The following is a 17,219-nucleotide window of genomic DNA, read 5'->3' as shown; positions in this document are numbered from 1 at the left end:
CCTATTTCTAGGGAATCTATATTCTACCCACTACTACTGTATTGAAACTTTAAGGCTTTTATAGGTGTACATTGAAATTGCAAAACCAACTGCATTTTAATATATGTTACTATTCACTGCAGTGTTTGTTAGGGAAAAAGCATGAAATATGCTTTGGGGCTGATTTCTATATGTCGAGTGTACACAAGCATATTAATTTGCAGGCATATTGTATTGGTATAAACTGAGGACTCAGAAGTCCTGATATTCAATATTTTCATACTGTATTTTCATTACAGCATGATCAGAGTGGCTCACAGTAATCACAACTTTCCCTTTCACAGCTTACTGTCACCAATCTGTTTTCTCTTACCCCATACCTCCAGTGCTGTTCTGAATTGTCCTGCTGCCACAGCATATTTCTTCTGTCTGTAGCAAGAACTGGCATCCTTTAAGGCTACCTGAAGCCATTTGTCAATCTGAGGCAGAACGCTGAAATTAGGTCCACGCAAAGGGTCCACTATTTCAGCAGCTCGGCATGTTGGCTGATTCCCAGTGGACGGGTAGGATTCTACAAACTCATAGCTCACGTTCTCTTCATCAACGTAGACCAACTTCACCTCCACATCCATGATATTCTTTAAGGGTATATGAGGCAGGGGCATGGTGATCAACAGACTGTCAAGTTGTATTATCTTTGCCTCTTTCTTTCCAGCTGGCTTTTCGTCACCTTCTGCCTTCCGTTTAAAGGCCACTTTCTCTAAATCATTCCTTTGTTTTTCTTTGAGGCTCTTTGCCACTTTTATTCTTTCAACTGTGATTTCTACCTGTTTGTTTCCACAGCTTTTCTTAATCTCTTGTGGCATTTCCAGGATGCTGGGTGGGTTTGCTAAAGTGGACATTTTGTTGCTGTGTTTATCTTTGGAACAAGATCTTATTTATTGTATTCTCCAAGCTCCTACTGCTTCCTGAATCCACTGATTGCCCCTTAAAATACCTGTAAAGGGGTGGGAATAAGAAAAATAATTAAAACAAAAATTTGAAATTCCAGTAGTTTTAGTCAGACTATATAGTTAACTTCATTGAAATTGCTGTTTAATTCATTGCAGGTATTCATCACCTTAAACTAAAACTGTATAGACATCATCTGCTGACTGTTTTACTAGAGAAGTATATGTTTTAGTCTCAAAATTCCCCAAGAATTCATTGAAAACACATTTAGACAGTGCCCTTAAAAATAATCATCTATAGCTGAACAACACTGAATGAATATTTTTATGGGGTGCTCAAACTCATTGAATAGGAAAATCTTATACATAACCACTGAGGAAAAAAAAAGACCTAAAAAAAATATATCTTGATCTTAATTTCCTCAGGAAGGCAGGTGGTCTAGAACTCATTATAAAATATACTGCTAACCTGCATAATAGACTTAGGAGTCGAAAGAAACCACAGCTGCCTCCTCTGAAAGGCTTCCAGAAACTGTTATGAGCACAATGTTTCCTCAGTTTATTTCTCCTCTTATTAATGGGAATCTCAAGTTTAAACAGCTTTAAAGGTAACTCTTATTTGGCATGAACTTGAAAGCAGAAGAACATGGCATTCACCCTCTCATCTAAAGGAGCCACAGATTCAACTTGAAAGTGAAAGTGAAAGTGAAGTCGCTCAGTCGTGTCGACTCTTTGCAACCCCGTGGACTGTAGCCCACCAGGCTCCTCTGTCCATGGTATTCTCCAGGCAACAGTACTGGAGTGGGTTGCCATTTCCTTCTCATCTAAAGGAGCCACAGATTCAACTTGAGTCTACTATATTCATATTTTGGTAGAATGATATCAGGCATCATAGTATATGAAGATGAGATATATTCTTAAATTACAGATGTTCAAAAATATACCTAACAGTTATTTGATTCAAAGATTTCTGCATACTATTTCTGCTTCTAGATTAGTTTCAAAATATAAAATGTGTTAAACTAGTTATGGTATAGTTTGGTTGGTACTTATTTTTAAGACTCTTTCACCTATTGTATCCTGTTCTGGAAATAATTCTGTAGGATAAATAGAAATAAGAAACAAATTTTTTCAAGGAAACTAAGGGACAGAAATATTAAGTTGCTTTATATGAGTCATGCTGTTGGTCATTGGGGGAACCTGGATCGCTATTTCCTTCCTGGATCGCTACTTCCAGTCACTAACTCCTGATTTGGAGTACTTCCTCTAAGGCATGCTGTTGTTTAGGATACCTAATAGGAGACTCAGAACACAAAGAGAAGAGAAAATGTAAGAAAGAAGAGCCAAATATGATAAGATAATAATGAAATAAAAGCTAACACTCTTGCGTATTTTCAACTGCTACAATGTCATTGCCTGACTCAAGAGAAAGTCTTGACTAGCTTCTCAAATCTTATGATTTTGTTAATCATAAGATGTTGATTGATGTTGATTATTTTCATTTGTTTGCTTGAAAGACAGATATGCCCCAGAAAACCTTTAAAATGATCTGGAAGTTTAACAACAGTAATTCTTGGCAAAGTGTAGGAAGATACAAAACTGTACATATGACTGTAACCTTTGAGGCACTTTCCTCCTCCCTACCACACTGAACTTGGGTCCTCAGAAATGGTTCAGGTCAAAATTGAACACATCAAAACATCTACTGTGATGATCCGTATTATCTTACAGGAAAGACTGAATTTCAAATAATTCTAATACCAGCTATCTTGAATGTTAATTTGCAGAAGTTAAACACTAGAAAAATATTTCCCCAGTGATTTGCACTGATTTATTAGTACATTGTGTCTATGTGGGGGAAAACACCTAAAAGATTAAAAATTTTGCCAGTCTGTGTTATACTCAGTATTGAAAGAGATAGTTGTGGCTGAGCATCATTAGACCCATCATCACAGCATAACTGCATTCAGGAAAGGCCCTGCTTTCTTTTCCTCTCTTGATTTCATTGCTGGTATCCAGTATATCTTTTGGACCACTAATGTGGCTACTCAGGGTAGAGAGGGAAAAACTCTTTACCATCACTCTATCTTTATTTGCTCTTTTATGCCACATATGCTTTGGTTTGAGAAAAGTTAGCTTCAGTCCTTGAATTAAGATCTCCAGTGGATGAAGACTCAAGATATACATCTGTACCAATAAGCTTTTTTCAGTAGTAAAGCTATAGACATGGAAGTAGTAAAACTCTAATGCCATACATACATTATATTAGTTTTTAAGGGTTTTATAAAGTTTTGAGTAAGATTTATATACCACAAGGTGGCTAAGTTCCAAACTCAGCTTGTTTCTTACCAATACTATAGAAATTATATTTGTGTTCCCCTCTTGTCCAGTACTATCTGCAATGCAAAAGAGATGTGATGCTCTTAAAACTTGTTTAAAGCTCAAAATACCTGATTTTAAGGATCTCTGATTCATATTCATTCTTACAATCAGCTTCAAATATATAAACAGGAAATATTTCACTTTTCACTTTCATGCATTGGAGAAGGAAATGGCAACCCACTCCAGTGTTCTTGCCTGGAGAATCCCAGGGATGGGGGAGCCTGGTGGGCTGCCATCTATGGAGTCGCACAGAGTTGGACATGACTAAAGCGACGCAGCAGCAGCAGCAGCAGCATGGGCTATTTCAAATTTTAAGCTATTCAAAGATGTTCATAGTATCTCCTGGGTATCTTTTCTAAACTCTCTCTACTTCAAGCATAGTAGCTAAAATATGTGGGATTATCTGTAGTTGGTTGTGGCTAGTAATTTTTAGTGTCTACAGCAGCATTACCTCTCTCTTCTGAACTTATTTCACCTCTTGAATACATAAACTTATCTTTACAACCACTTCTTGTAAGACGTAATTGTTCTCTCTTTCTCCCTTCTTCCCTCTCTCCTTCCACCTCTTTTCCTTCAAATTCCCCTACTCCAGTCTTCCTGTCAGTTGTCTGCACCCCCAACCCAACTATGCACCTTTTTACTTTGCAAGAAAGTTAATTGTTTTTTCAAGAAACAGGCTTCTGAGTATTTCTTCATCAGTCCTTTAATGTCTCTATAAAGATCACAGTTTTGTTCTTCAGTGCAGCTTTTTGCAAGAAACAACAATAGAAAGAAAGAAAGAAAAGAACGTGAGGTCACCCAGACGTGTCTGACTCTTTGTGATCCCATGCACTGTAGCCTACCAGGCTCCTTTGTCCATGGAATTTTCCAGGCAAGAGTACTGGAGTGGGCTGCCATTTCCTTCTTCAGGGGACCTTCCCAACCCAGGGATCGAACCCTGGGTCTCCTGCATTGCAGGCAGACGCTTTACCATCTGAGCCACCAAGGAGGCCCCACACAACAGAGGAGGAAGAAATGTACATGGCATATACAGCAATCAAGGGAAAATATTTGTGACATTTTCAAACATCTGAAAGAGTAAATATCCCAAATTTGTCCAAGAAACACATAATTCAGGTCCCCACAAAAACCAAGAATAAATATCCTAATGTCTAAAAGTGACCTCTATGTACAGGCTGAAAAAGTATGGCCAAACTCAACCAATATTTTTGAGTGTTGTTCTAAATCAGGTGATTTCAGCTTCAGATTTAGAGCCAATTCTTTATAAAAATTGTTGCATGTCTACAAAAGTGTTATGAAACTGTTCACTTACAGCTTTTTTTTAAAATATACAACACCATTTAAATAATCTGGAATTTAAGGCCTTTTACCAGCTAGCTCAATGTGTGTTACCAGACTTATTTAGCACACCTTCTGCAAACTGCTCTGTAGTCAAGCTGAACTTCTTGTTACTACCAAAAAAGATACTTGTTTTCAGTCTGTCTGCTAAGAATTCTCCATTTCCCTGTTCTCATCTCATTCTACCTGTCCAAACCTAGCCAGAAGTTTTCCATCTCTCCCTCCTCAGAATAACGACAGCATTTACAGTCCTATTTTCCACATTATGGTTATATGTGAATGACTTATTTCTTCCACCAAGCCCCCTAAAAACAGAAATCTGTTTATCTTGACATTAGTTCAGTGCTTTTCATAGAGCAGACATTCAATAGATATTGATCAGTATGGATTCTGTGAATCAAAGACTAATTTAAAAATTTTAAGGGAAGTAAATTAGATTTTTTTAAAGGTTTGGTTTAACTTTCTAAGAGTTGTTTCTGAGGTGGTTTTCCTACATTTTGTTTGGTTTCATTTTAAATTTGGTCCTGGGTAAAGTACATTTTCTTCTTTGATAGTTCAAGTGAATCATCTACCAACTAGATTTAAACTATCAACCTCTTCAGTGTTTTTTTAGTACTCAAGTTGATTAACATGACATTAGTCAGTGTTCCTAAGGCACTGAGTTACATTTTAATCATTACTTCAATAAAAATACATTTAGAGAAAACTATTAGATAATCATTATGTATATCAAAGAGGTATTCACTGATAACATTCTGTAAAAATACCCATTCTTTCATTTAGAAGACTGTAAAATTGATTTCCTCTTAGAGGCCATGTCTTTAAAAACTCCAGCAAATATTGATATGAAACAGAACACTCTTGAAGGTTTTATAATAAATGCAGGTACTAGAAACAAAGGTTAATGTTCAATCATTTCCAGAGGGTAACTGTTGAAAATTTATTCAGTGGATTTTCAACACATTCATTTTTTCTGAGAGCATTTCATTAAGCATTCTGTCTTATATGGGAGACTCTATCACTTCATAGATACAATCAGTGGTTTACATGGCTGTTAGTATGACAAATTATTTATTAGCATTTTGATTGAAATCAGCAGCTTAAACATGGGCAATTCAGAAAAAGAGAATACTTAAAAATTTGCTCTCTGAAACATTCAACATCACAGTTGCTATGGTTTTCTTTCTTTAAAAAAAAGAAAGTATCTAATTTTAACTTGCTGTTAAATGTAAGAGAGACATTATAAGGAAAAGCATCTTGCTTGTTAGTCCACTAGTACACCTTGATATTTTTTAAAAAACACACTACAGAATGTTTCTTTGATCCAATAATAATTTATTGGACACCTACCTAGAGAAATGTCACATGCTATGTGTTATAAAGGAAACCAAGGATGACCAAGACAGGATTCTCAGCATTCTAGAATGCATGGGGGTGAGGGTGTAGGATGGCAAGAGGGATGTATAGGTAAATAACTTGGCATAGAGCAGACATTGTCTAACAAGACTGTGAAGTGCTGAAGGTGCAAGAATTCATCACAACCCCCCCTCCTTTTTTTTAACTTATTTTGTATTGGAGTTCAGTTCTGTTCATTTGCTCAGTCATGTCCGATTCTTTGCAACCCCATGAACCACAGCACACAAGGCCTCCCTGTCCATCACCAACTCTCGGAGTCCACCCAAACCCATGTCCATTGAGTTTATGCTATCTAGGTTGGTCATAACTCCTTCCAAGGAGTAAGCGTCTTTTAATTTCATGGCTGCAATCACCATCTGCAGTGATTTTGGAGGCCCCTCCAAAAAAGTCTGACACTGTTTCTCCATCTATTTGCCATGAAGTGATGGGACCAGATGCCATGATCTTAGCTTTCTGAATGTTGAGCTTTAAGCCAACTTTCTCATTCTCCTCTTTCACTTTCATCAAGAAGCTCTTTAGTTTTTTTTCACTTTCTGCCTTAACTTTCTGCCTCACTCATCTGCATATCTGAGGTTATTGATATTTCTCCCGGCAGAGTACATCATGAAGATCTTTTTTGTACAGTTCTTCTGTGTATTCTTGCCACCTCTTCTTAATATCGTCTGCTTCTGTTAGGTCCGTACCATTTCTGTCCTTTATCGAGCCATCTTTGCATGAAATGTTCCCTTGGTATCTCTAATTTTCTTGAAGAGATCTCTAGTCTTTCCCATTCTGTTGTTTTCTTCTATTCCTTTGCACTGATCACCGAGGAAGGCTTTCTTATCTCTCCTTGCTATTCTTTGGAACACTGCATTCAAATGGGCATATCTTTCCTTTTCTCTTTTGCTTTTCACTTCTCTTCTTTTCACAGCTATTTGTAAGGCCTCCTCAGACAGCCATGTTGCTTTTTTTGCATTTCCTTTTCTTGGGGATTGTCTTTATTCCTGTCTCCTGTACAATGTCACAAACCTCCATCCATAGTTCATCAGGTACTCAATCAGATCTAGTCCCTTAAATCTATTTTCCACTTCCACTGTATAGTCATACGGGATTTGATTTAGGTCATACCTGAATGGTCTAGCGGTTTTCTCCACTTTCTTCAGTTTCAGTCTGAATTTGGCAATAAGGAGTTCATGATCTGAGCCACAGTCAGCTCCTGGTCTTGTTTTTGCTGACTGTACAGAGCTTCTCCATCTTTGGCTGTAAAGAATATAATCAATCTGATTTTGCTGTTGGCCATCTGGTGATGTCCATGTGTAGAGTCTTCTCTTGTGTTGTTGGAGGAGGGTGTTTGCTATGACCAGTGCATTATCTTGGCAGAACTCTATTAGCCTTTGTCCTGCTTCATTCTGTACTCCAAGGCCAAATTTGCCTGTTACTCCAGGTGTTTCTTGACTTCCTACTTTTGCATTCCAGTGCACGCTAAGTCACTTCAGTCCTATCCAAGTCTTTGCAATCCTATGAACTAGAGCCCACCAGGCTCCTCCATCCTGAGATTCTCCAGGCAAAAATACTGGAGTGGATTGCCATGTTCTCCTCCAGGAACTCTTCCAAACCCAGGGACTGAACCCACGTCTCCTGTGTCTCTTGCATTGGCAGGCAGGTTTTGAACCACTAGTGCACCTGGGAAGCTGATTAACAACGTTGTGATAGTTTCAGATGGACAGTGAAGGGACTCAGCCATATATATACGTGTATCCATTCTCCCCAAAACTCTCTTCCCATCCAGGCTGCCACATAACATTGAGAAGAGTCTAATCCTGATGTTTAGTGCCTTCAGAATCTGGAAACTAATAGGTCCTCAATACACTTTTGTGCTTTGAAAGGAGCGCATAGGTGAGGTGAGTAGTATGCTAGTAATAACAAACATGCTTCTGTGGGAACAGGAGACTGATGCAGTTGAAGAGATTTGGTTTTGGAAGAGGCAGAATGAGAGGTGTTCCTATACAGGCAATTTTTCTTCTCTTTTATCCACGTAATCATAAGGAATAGTTCACCATTATCGGAAGAGAGAATGAATTGGGCTCACGATACTTATTAAGAAACACAAAATAAAACATACTGTGTAGTGTTATCTGAATAATAATAGCAGCCAACAAGTACTCCCAGTGTACAAGTTTATCTCACTGGATTATTCCATTTGTTTCTCACAACAACTTTTTTGCATAAATATTATTACCCTTATTTTACTAATGAGGAAAGCAAGTGATTAAACAACTTGAGGGGTCACCAAGATAATTTAGACCTAAAACTTAAACTTGGGACATTTGATGTCAAATTCCATGACTTTTGAACCACAGGATAATAAATTCCTCTGCATTTCACCACCATTGATTGGGATTTACACTTTCTCTACTTTAAAAAACATTTTTTTCAAAATTTAGTAACAAGGTATTCAATTTTATCACTGTTTTATTGGGTGGACTTTCTATTAAGTGGAAAAAGAATTAATTGGCAATTTACAGCTAACAAGTATATGAAGCAGATTTGTTGAGAAAGGCACTAGACATTTTTAATAAGATCATTAGTTGCAAGTATACGTATGGTCCGGTTTTATTCCAGAAGTCATTAAATTCTGAAAAAATAATGTGGGCACTACACTTCCATATGAGTGGGGGATTCCAGACTTTAAATTGACAAACCATTTGCTGATCAGAGAGTCACCAAATGGTAATAATGGCATCAAAGCAACTGTGTTTCATTGCACCTGGTACACTGTGAACATTTGTTATGTTGCATCAGACAGCATTAGAAAGGTATCTTCATTGTTCATGGCTTTACACCGTGGAAAGAGCATTCAGTTTGGAGTTGCACAAAAAGTTTGAATTCTAGATATATTATTTATAAACTGTGTGTTCTAGGAGAAATTATCCAACCTCTCTAAACATTATTTTCCTCCCCCAGAAATGGGAATGATTGGATTCAGGAGAATCATGTGAGAATCAAATGAGATAATTGATGTAATGGGACTTAAGAGAAGAAGTGAGCTCATTGCACATGCGTCCTCCTTGAACATGCCTCAACTCTTTCAAAGGTTAAACGCTTTTGTCTCAATCCTGTGTCTCCAAACCTCTCAACCACTTTGCTTCTGCAATCATCACTTCCTCTCTTGCTTAATCCATTAATGCGCACACAGATCTAGCAACACTTTAAGGAAAAGCAAGCAAACTTTCTTGCCTTCACATCTCCTTCCTGCTGCCATCCCATACTGCTGCTCCCCTCCACTGCAAAAGGACTGAAAAGAGTCTTTATATTCTCTGTCTCCACTTTTTCATCACAAATTTTCTTCCCCAGTCCAATCTCTGCAGACTCCACTCTTTCCTACTCCATTAAGACTGCCCTGACAAAGGTCATCAGTGACTTCCACGTTGCCGAGTATCTCATCTGCCAGAACTATTGGCAGTATTCTTAACTGATGACACTCTCATTAGTGGAACATCATCATCTCCCCTTCTATGGCACCTTGCAGTTCTTATTTTCCTATTACTTCACTGACCACTCATTCTTGATCTCCGAGGTTGGCCCTTCCTCTTCTGTTACACCCGACAGCTGGAGCTGCTTTTATTCTCCATCTGCATTGTCTGGTTAGGTGATCTTGTCCAATCCTGTTGCTTCAAATACCATCATAACTCCCAGGGTTACAACTCTAGCCGTCAGAATACTCCCAGGAATTCAAAACTGTATACCTCACCGTGTGACACCTCTACTTGGACTGCCTAATATACATCTTAAAATTTAAAAACCCAAAACAAGTCTCTTAAATCTCATCTTCAGTTACCCATCACCCAGTCTTCCCCATTGCAGTATAAGCCCCCACATCCATTGGTCAGAACAGAACCTTATGAGTTTTCTTTCCTTCCTTTCTTTTACTTAATTCTATTGTCCAATCCATCATGAGGTTCTACTGACTTTTTCTTTCAAAGGTCCACCTCTATCCATACCCATGCTGATGCTTTCCAACCCCATAATTTCTTGCCTAGATTATTGAAACTGTTTTCTCACACACAGCAGCCAAGTCATCCTTCTAAATGAAAATCAGATCCCACCATATTCTTGCGTTAGATCTTTAAGTGGCTGCCCACAATACCTAGAATAGAATAAAAACCTCTTATACCTGAAAATTCATCATGCATTTCCTGCTTTGTCTACTTTGTTTCAGCCACTTGGCTTTTATTTTGTTCTGCTGTTTTAACAAGTTCATTCCCACCTTGGAGCCTTTGCAGTAGTTGGTCTATGCGTGTTTTCTTCATTGTGTTTTTCACATTATTCAGATTATAGCTTAAATGTTGTTCCTAAAGAAATCTTCTCTGATTAATTAAAAGTAATTCCCCCAATCGTATTGGAGAACCCCATGGACAGAACCTGGCAGTCTACAGTCCATAGGGTTGCAAAGAGTCGGACACGATAAAGTAACTTAGCCTAGTCTAGCCCAGTCATATATCTTTTAAATCTCACCATACCACTTATCACAGATATATTTAGTCACATATATTAGTCTATGTATATGTGTCATTTATTTTTTTTCATTATTTATTTTTATTTTACTTTACAATACTGAATCTACCTTTTCACACCAGAATATAAGCTCCCTGAGACAATGAACCTTGTATGCCTAATTCACTGCCTCATATTCAGAGCCTGACACAGAGTACACAATAAATATTTGTTGACTGGGCAAACAGATGATTGTATCTTACAGTACATTTATTGACAAATTCATAGTTATGTTCTTTTTTTCCTGCTGTACCATATTACAGGAGCTTAGACAGTTAGTTGAAAGTCAGGTGGCATTAGTGGTAAAGAACCCACCTGCCAGTGCAGGAGACACAAGAGATAAAGGTTTGATCCCTGGATTAGGAAGCTCACTTGGAGGAGGGTATGGCAGTACCCTTGCCTCCAGTATTCTTGCCTGCAGAACCCCATGGACAGAGGAGCCTGGCAGGCTATAGTCCAGGTGGTCACAAAGAGTTGGACACAACTTAAGCGACTTACCACACAGGTCCCTAAATATAAGCTAGCTTTTACAAATTGACTTCACTATGGAGAGTTTCTCTAGACACTGTGGCATCCTGATTCTGTCTTTCTTTTCATTTCCTTCTATTTTTATTGTTTTCTTCTCTAAGTCAACAATATTTATGATGTGCCTACCCTGGTCTCTTTTATTTTAGTCTTTGTTAGGGGATAAATAATTTCCCTGGTTCTTTGTTGACATGAAGTGTGGCTCATTCAGAACCAAAAGCATTAGAAAAATCAGACCTTTTGGGGGAAGTCATAATGATACAACTTGCTATCTTTACAAGTGTGGTCCATAAGAAAACAAATGTACTTCTCTAAGATCCTTAATCTAACTTGATTGTAAAAAGAATAATAATAACTCATTTGGTGTGGGAGGAATATGAGGGTAAGGCAAGTCATGCTTCAACGTACTTCAGAGACCTTTGGCTACATTTCTTCTTGAAGCATAAATGCAATCAGCCTGGCAAATTCATTGGCATCCTGAGAGAAAGTTCTCTTTCTTTGCAAACATAGCACTGTCTGTCTGTAAAAGTAATCCAAGTTTCTATTTACTTAAGAGGCTGAGACTATACAGATGTATAAAGAAAAAAAAAATTTTTCCCCTAACTTTGGCCAACTCTTTAATTCTGTTGCTATAGTGCTTACTTCTTAGACTTTCACATTTTATTTCTTAAAATATAACTTAGAATTGTAGAAGGGTGGAGATGGAGAGGCTTCTCAATATATTCTCATCTGATGAAAACTATGAAATCTTATGCAGGTGAAATGACCTGCTCATGGTCACACAGCAAAACAGTGCTTTCAATCATATCTTGCAACTCTCAGGGTTCTTTCTACATCACTCCACTGCCTCCACCATAATACACAAGGTAAATGGTTATCCCAGTTGCAATTTCCAAATGAAGAAACATATATTGAACAGTTTAGTGCTTTGTTTGCAGAAAGTCACACAATTAATGAACAGTAACCACAAAGATTTCTTATCCTTTTATTTACCCTTTAAATTATTAACTGTTCTCAAACATGTTTTAAAGATACATCCACCCAGAGGTGACAAATGTATTTTTTAAATGAACCCATTAACTTGTTTGGAAATAACTGTAAATTTATAGATAAGTTGTAAGAATAACATTAAGAACTCTCAATTGCCCTTAACCCAGATTTACCAATTTTAAACATCTTGCCCACATTTATAATTCCAATGTGTGTGTATGTGTGTATGTAGTGTAGACAGCTATAGAGACACACATTCATGTATGTAAATTTATATTATTCATTTTTTTGAGTCATTTATGAGTAGGTTGCATGCATCATGTCTCATTACCCTTTGTTACTTCAGTGCATATTTCTTAGAATCAAGGATATTTCACTTATGTAACACAATATAGTTATGAAATCCAGGATTGTTAACATTGATACTATGCTGTTGTCTAATCTATAGTCCCTGTTTCAGTTTTGTCAACTGTCTTCATAACATTCTTTTTAGTACTTTTTCCTCCAGTATAAGATCAAGTCTAGGATAATGTATTGCATATAGTTGTCACAACTCTTTAGTCTTACTCTGAACCGGTTCCTTTAGCCTTTCTTTGTTGTCCAAAGTGTTGGCATTTTTTAAAAGTAAGAACCAGCAATTCAGTAGACTCTGCCTTGATTCGGTAGATACTTCTGCATATTTAGAATTGGGTTAAGCATCCCCAGTAAGATTATATCACAAACTAATGTGTCTTCTTTCTCAGGGTCCCGTGTTTGGAAGCACACAATGCACTTGTCTTTCTTTGGTGATACAAATACTTTTTAAGTTTTAAAAATTAATCTATTTATTATTTCTGGCTGCACTTGGTCTTCATGGCTGTGCATGGGCTTTCTCTAGTTGTGGTGAGTGGGAATTAATCTTCATTGTGGTGCACACGCTTCTGATTATGGATCTTCTCTTATTGCAGACCATGGTCTGTAGGATGTGCGAGTTTCAGCAGTTGTGGTGTGAGGGCTCTAGAGTGCAGGGTCAGTAGTTGAGTAGCATGGCACGGGCTTAGCTTTCCAACAGGATGTGGGATCTTCCCAGACTAGGGATTGAAACTGCGTCTCCTGCATTGGCAGGTGGATGGCTTCTTAACCACTGGACCGCCAGGGAAGTCCAGTGATGAAAATTTTAATCACCTGGTCAAGTTGTCATCTAGTTTCTCCAGAGAAAGATTTCACTGTTACAACTTACAAGCGGTCTGTGTGGAGACACTTAAAACCTGCAGTTTTTCTGTTCTTCATCAAACTGCCTCTCTTGATATGGCATTCATTGATGATTCTTGTGTGCATGAATCTTAGCTGTGATGATGGCTACATGGTCATTTTTCCTTTCACGATTCACAGTGTTATTAGAATGCTCAGACAGAGGGTTGGTCACTACTGAAGTATCTGATACAAACATGTGTAGCCTGTGCTTTTTGACTTTATGTGTTTTTTTAAAAAAGTAAATCCTATAGTTTCAAGAAACAATAATTAAGTAAAAGTGTACTAAAATGTTTAAATTTAAATAATAGATACTGCATTATTTTAAAACAAATGTTTTTAAACATGAAAAATGATTGTTTTCAGCAATGGAGGGGAATCATAGGATACATCTGTTCCAAGTTCTACATTTTAGAGATGAGGGCCAGAGAGGGCACAGCTCTGTTTAGTGGTAACAGCAGGACTTGAAATTGGTCTAAAGGGTCTGATTCTAGGTTCCATCACAGCAACATTATTTTTAATTTTTATATCCTACTGGACTATAGTTGATTTACAATGTTGTGCTGATTTCAGGTGTACCTCACATTACTTTAAACATAATCAAAACTTGTTTGTTAAAAACACAGTGTACTCAGCCGGAAGCAAAAACTCGTGGCATAAAGTAGACAATGAAAGAGTGGGATACACTAATGATATCTAAAAATCTACCTTAAGAATTCCATTCATTCAGCAATCATTCCTGATTGACTAAGCAACTACCCTGTGTCATGACCTGTGTCAGCACTGGGATGCAATGCTGAAGCAGAGATCACCTCCATTCTCAAGGAGTTTATGGTTTAATGGGAGATCATACATGAATATGCATCAGAATCTTCTGAGGCCTCTTAGGTTGCAGGTCCAACAAATTTTGATTTACTGGGTCAGGAGTGATCTTGGGAATCTTTATGTTTGATAAGCAGAGGAGGGCTGTACTAGAAATATAAAATGTCCAAAGTGTTAACGTGGTTACAGTATATGCACCACCTTCTGACTCTCCCACTCCAACTCCATACCACTCCGAATTAAAAGTGTTAAGAGAAACAATGCCAAACTATTAAATAATTTTTTAAAATGTTCAACAAGTTTCAGTGTTATGATCATTACTTTTTTGAAATATTAAAACATGCTAGATTTTCCTAGAAAATTATTTTCTTTTGGTAATGCTACTTTGCTGGTGCTGTAAGCATGTCCAAGTTCAGTCTACTCCAGTGGAGTCTGATACAAGTGGTTGGGTGACCATGCTGGCATTGAGCCAGCACATTTTTATCCTGGATGTGGATGCAGTAAAACTGGTACTTGGGCTGGCACTGATGAAGCAGTCTGACAGGAAGACAGTCTGCATTAGGCTCTGATACTTAAGAAACACTTGAAGGTCTATATGTGTACGTTCCTGAAAGAGAGGCTTATATGGATGGATTATTTTCAGGCATTCATTACATCCATTAGTCAACCAACACTTCTTGAATTCCTATTAGGTGAAAATACTGGGCTCTTTCCTCAGTTCAGTTCAGTTCAGTTCAGTCACTCAGTTGTGTCTGACTCTTTGTGACCCCATGAATCGCAGCACACCAGGCCTCCCTGTCCATCATCAACTCCCAGAGTTCACTCAAACTCATGTCCATTGAGTTGGTGATGCCATCCAGCCATCTCATCCTCTGTCGTCCCCTTCTCCTGCCCCCAATCCCTCCCAGCATCAGGGCCTGTGTTTTAGACTTGAGATCTGAGCTCAAATCCTAAATCTTTCTTTTTTGCTGAAGAAATTTTCAATAAGTTACTTTACTTTGATGGATCTTGTTTTTTCATCCAATTCATTCCTTATAGGGGTGACTGAAGGATTAACAAAGCAATGTTTTTTAGAAACTGATTAATCATCTGGCATATAATCTGTTCTCTACAAACAGTATCTATTATAGTTTTAAACATAGTACATATATATTATACCATGAACAAATTATAAACATATTTATAAAACACACTAATAATGTTTAATAGTTGATACTTTGCTTTGCTTTACATTGTGAAACTTTGTTTACAGATGCATACACACATCATTTTTCTTCTTCAGTTTCAACAAGTTGGCAACTAATATTTACATAAAAATTGAATCTCAGGATATTTATTCCCTGTGGACTTTGTGTCCTGGAGAGCAACTGGTAAAATGAGAGAACATCCATCACAAGCAGGATAGCTAATCTACTTTCATTGTAATCATATATAACCAGTCAAATAGTGCATGATCCATAAAATGGGTGCACCAAGGGTAATGCATGAATAATTAATATCTGCCACTCTTACCTCACAAGGAGAACCTGAGGCAAGAATATGAGACTGTTCCTAAATCATTTTCCCTGAGGTTGAACTGGATATTTATTTTCACCTAAGATCATCATAAATCTCTGTAAATTGTATTCTGGAGTAGGGTGGAAACAGGTGGAGAGTGAACACAGAAATCTCCTAATCTCAAAACATGTTATATAATAGCAGTATGACTATTGTCAATTTAATATTTTCTAATACATTTACAGTGCTTTGTATCTTAGTAATCCCTAAGTTGCCTTTTCCTTTAGAGACTGAAAAATAAAAGGTTATTTTTAACACTTGAGAAACTGCTGCATTAGATTTTCTGTATGATTGGCCTAAGGATTAATGGTACAATGTTATATGTACTTTCCATAGAACCTGGCATAGAAGAGAGAGAGGGAGGTTAGAAAATGAACTGTTTATCTGCCTTCCTGTGCATGCCAATCCATTTTACATCATAAATATATCTGCGCCAACTAGTAGAGTTTATCTGATTCTTTGCAAGAGTTCTAGTTTGATACTTTACTAAAGATAAGTATGAAGTGGCTTCCCTTGTGGCTCAGTGGTAAAGAATCTGCCTGCAAGCAAGAGATGTGGGTTTGATCCCTGGGCCAGGAAGATCCTCTGGAGAAGGAAATGGCAACCTACTCCAGTATTCTTGCCTGGGAAATCCCATGGACAGAGGAGCCTGGAGGGCTGCAGTTCATGGGGCCACAAAAGAGCAGAGCATGACTGAACGGCTAAACGAGTATGAAGTACTTTCCGATGGAACTACTTAGATCTTGTATATATTCGTTTAAGCTATTTTTGCACAAATGACTCATTTAATTCGACTTCATTGTTCCCCTTCTCGAAGCCAGTACGCTCAGTTTACAAACCTGTGATCTACTCACTGTCGGTGCTTCCCCGTGAAACATACAAAGCAACAAGCATCATGTATTCTCCTCAGAACCCCTCTGCCTCTGGCTCAAGCTGCCCAGGCACATATCGTCTCTTACCTCTGTCCCGGGTTTGAAGCACTTAGCCTCATTTCCAGGCACAGGCAGCTTCCCTCTACCCTCCTCTGGGATATATAAAGAGGGTAAATGAGCAAAGAGAGCCCCCTGGGCCTCTCTTCTCATCTACTTAGACTGTCCCTGCTTCACCTATCAAAAATAAGTAAAGAAAAAGAAGAATGTAATTTCTTACTTGTATAGTTTTTGGTATTATTACTTGAAGGTTTCTTCTGAATCTTTTTATAGTATAAATTATGATACTTATTTTGCAGAAATGCATTTGTCTATGAGAAATTAATTTTGGAGTTAATATAGAGAAGATATCAAATAATTTAGAGATACATTTTTAATTTGTTCAATCATGTTTCAATTACATTTAATGAGGATTTACAGGTTTACAGTTAGAACTGGACATGGAACAACAGACTGGTTCCAAATAGGAATAGGAGTACATCAAGGCTGTATATTGTCACCCTACTTATTTAACTTATATACAGAGCACATCATGAGAAACGCTGGGCTGGAGGAAGCACAAGCTAGA

At 37.6% G+C, this 17,219-nt stretch overlaps 1 protein-coding gene across 1 annotated transcript in view; it reads right to left on the bottom strand.

The window, feature by feature from the left end:
- Positions 1–17,219, bottom strand: part of SPATA16 (spermatogenesis associated 16) — a 382,020-nt gene that overhangs the window by 250,439 nt on the left and 114,362 nt on the right. The window contains 3 exon segments of the mRNA XM_068968836.1: positions 360–889; positions 892–912; positions 915–976. Of these exon segments, the coding sequence (XP_068824937.1) occupies positions 360–889; positions 892–912; positions 915–976 (613 nt within the window).

The sequence above is a fragment of the Capricornis sumatraensis genome, chromosome 1 (assembly GCF_032405125.1).
Source record: "Capricornis sumatraensis isolate serow.1 chromosome 1, serow.2, whole genome shotgun sequence".
Lineage (NCBI taxonomy): Eukaryota > Metazoa > Chordata > Mammalia > Artiodactyla > Bovidae > Capricornis > Capricornis sumatraensis.
Note: the sequence above shows the minus strand (reverse complement) of the source record. Positions and strands in the feature narration are given on the sequence as shown.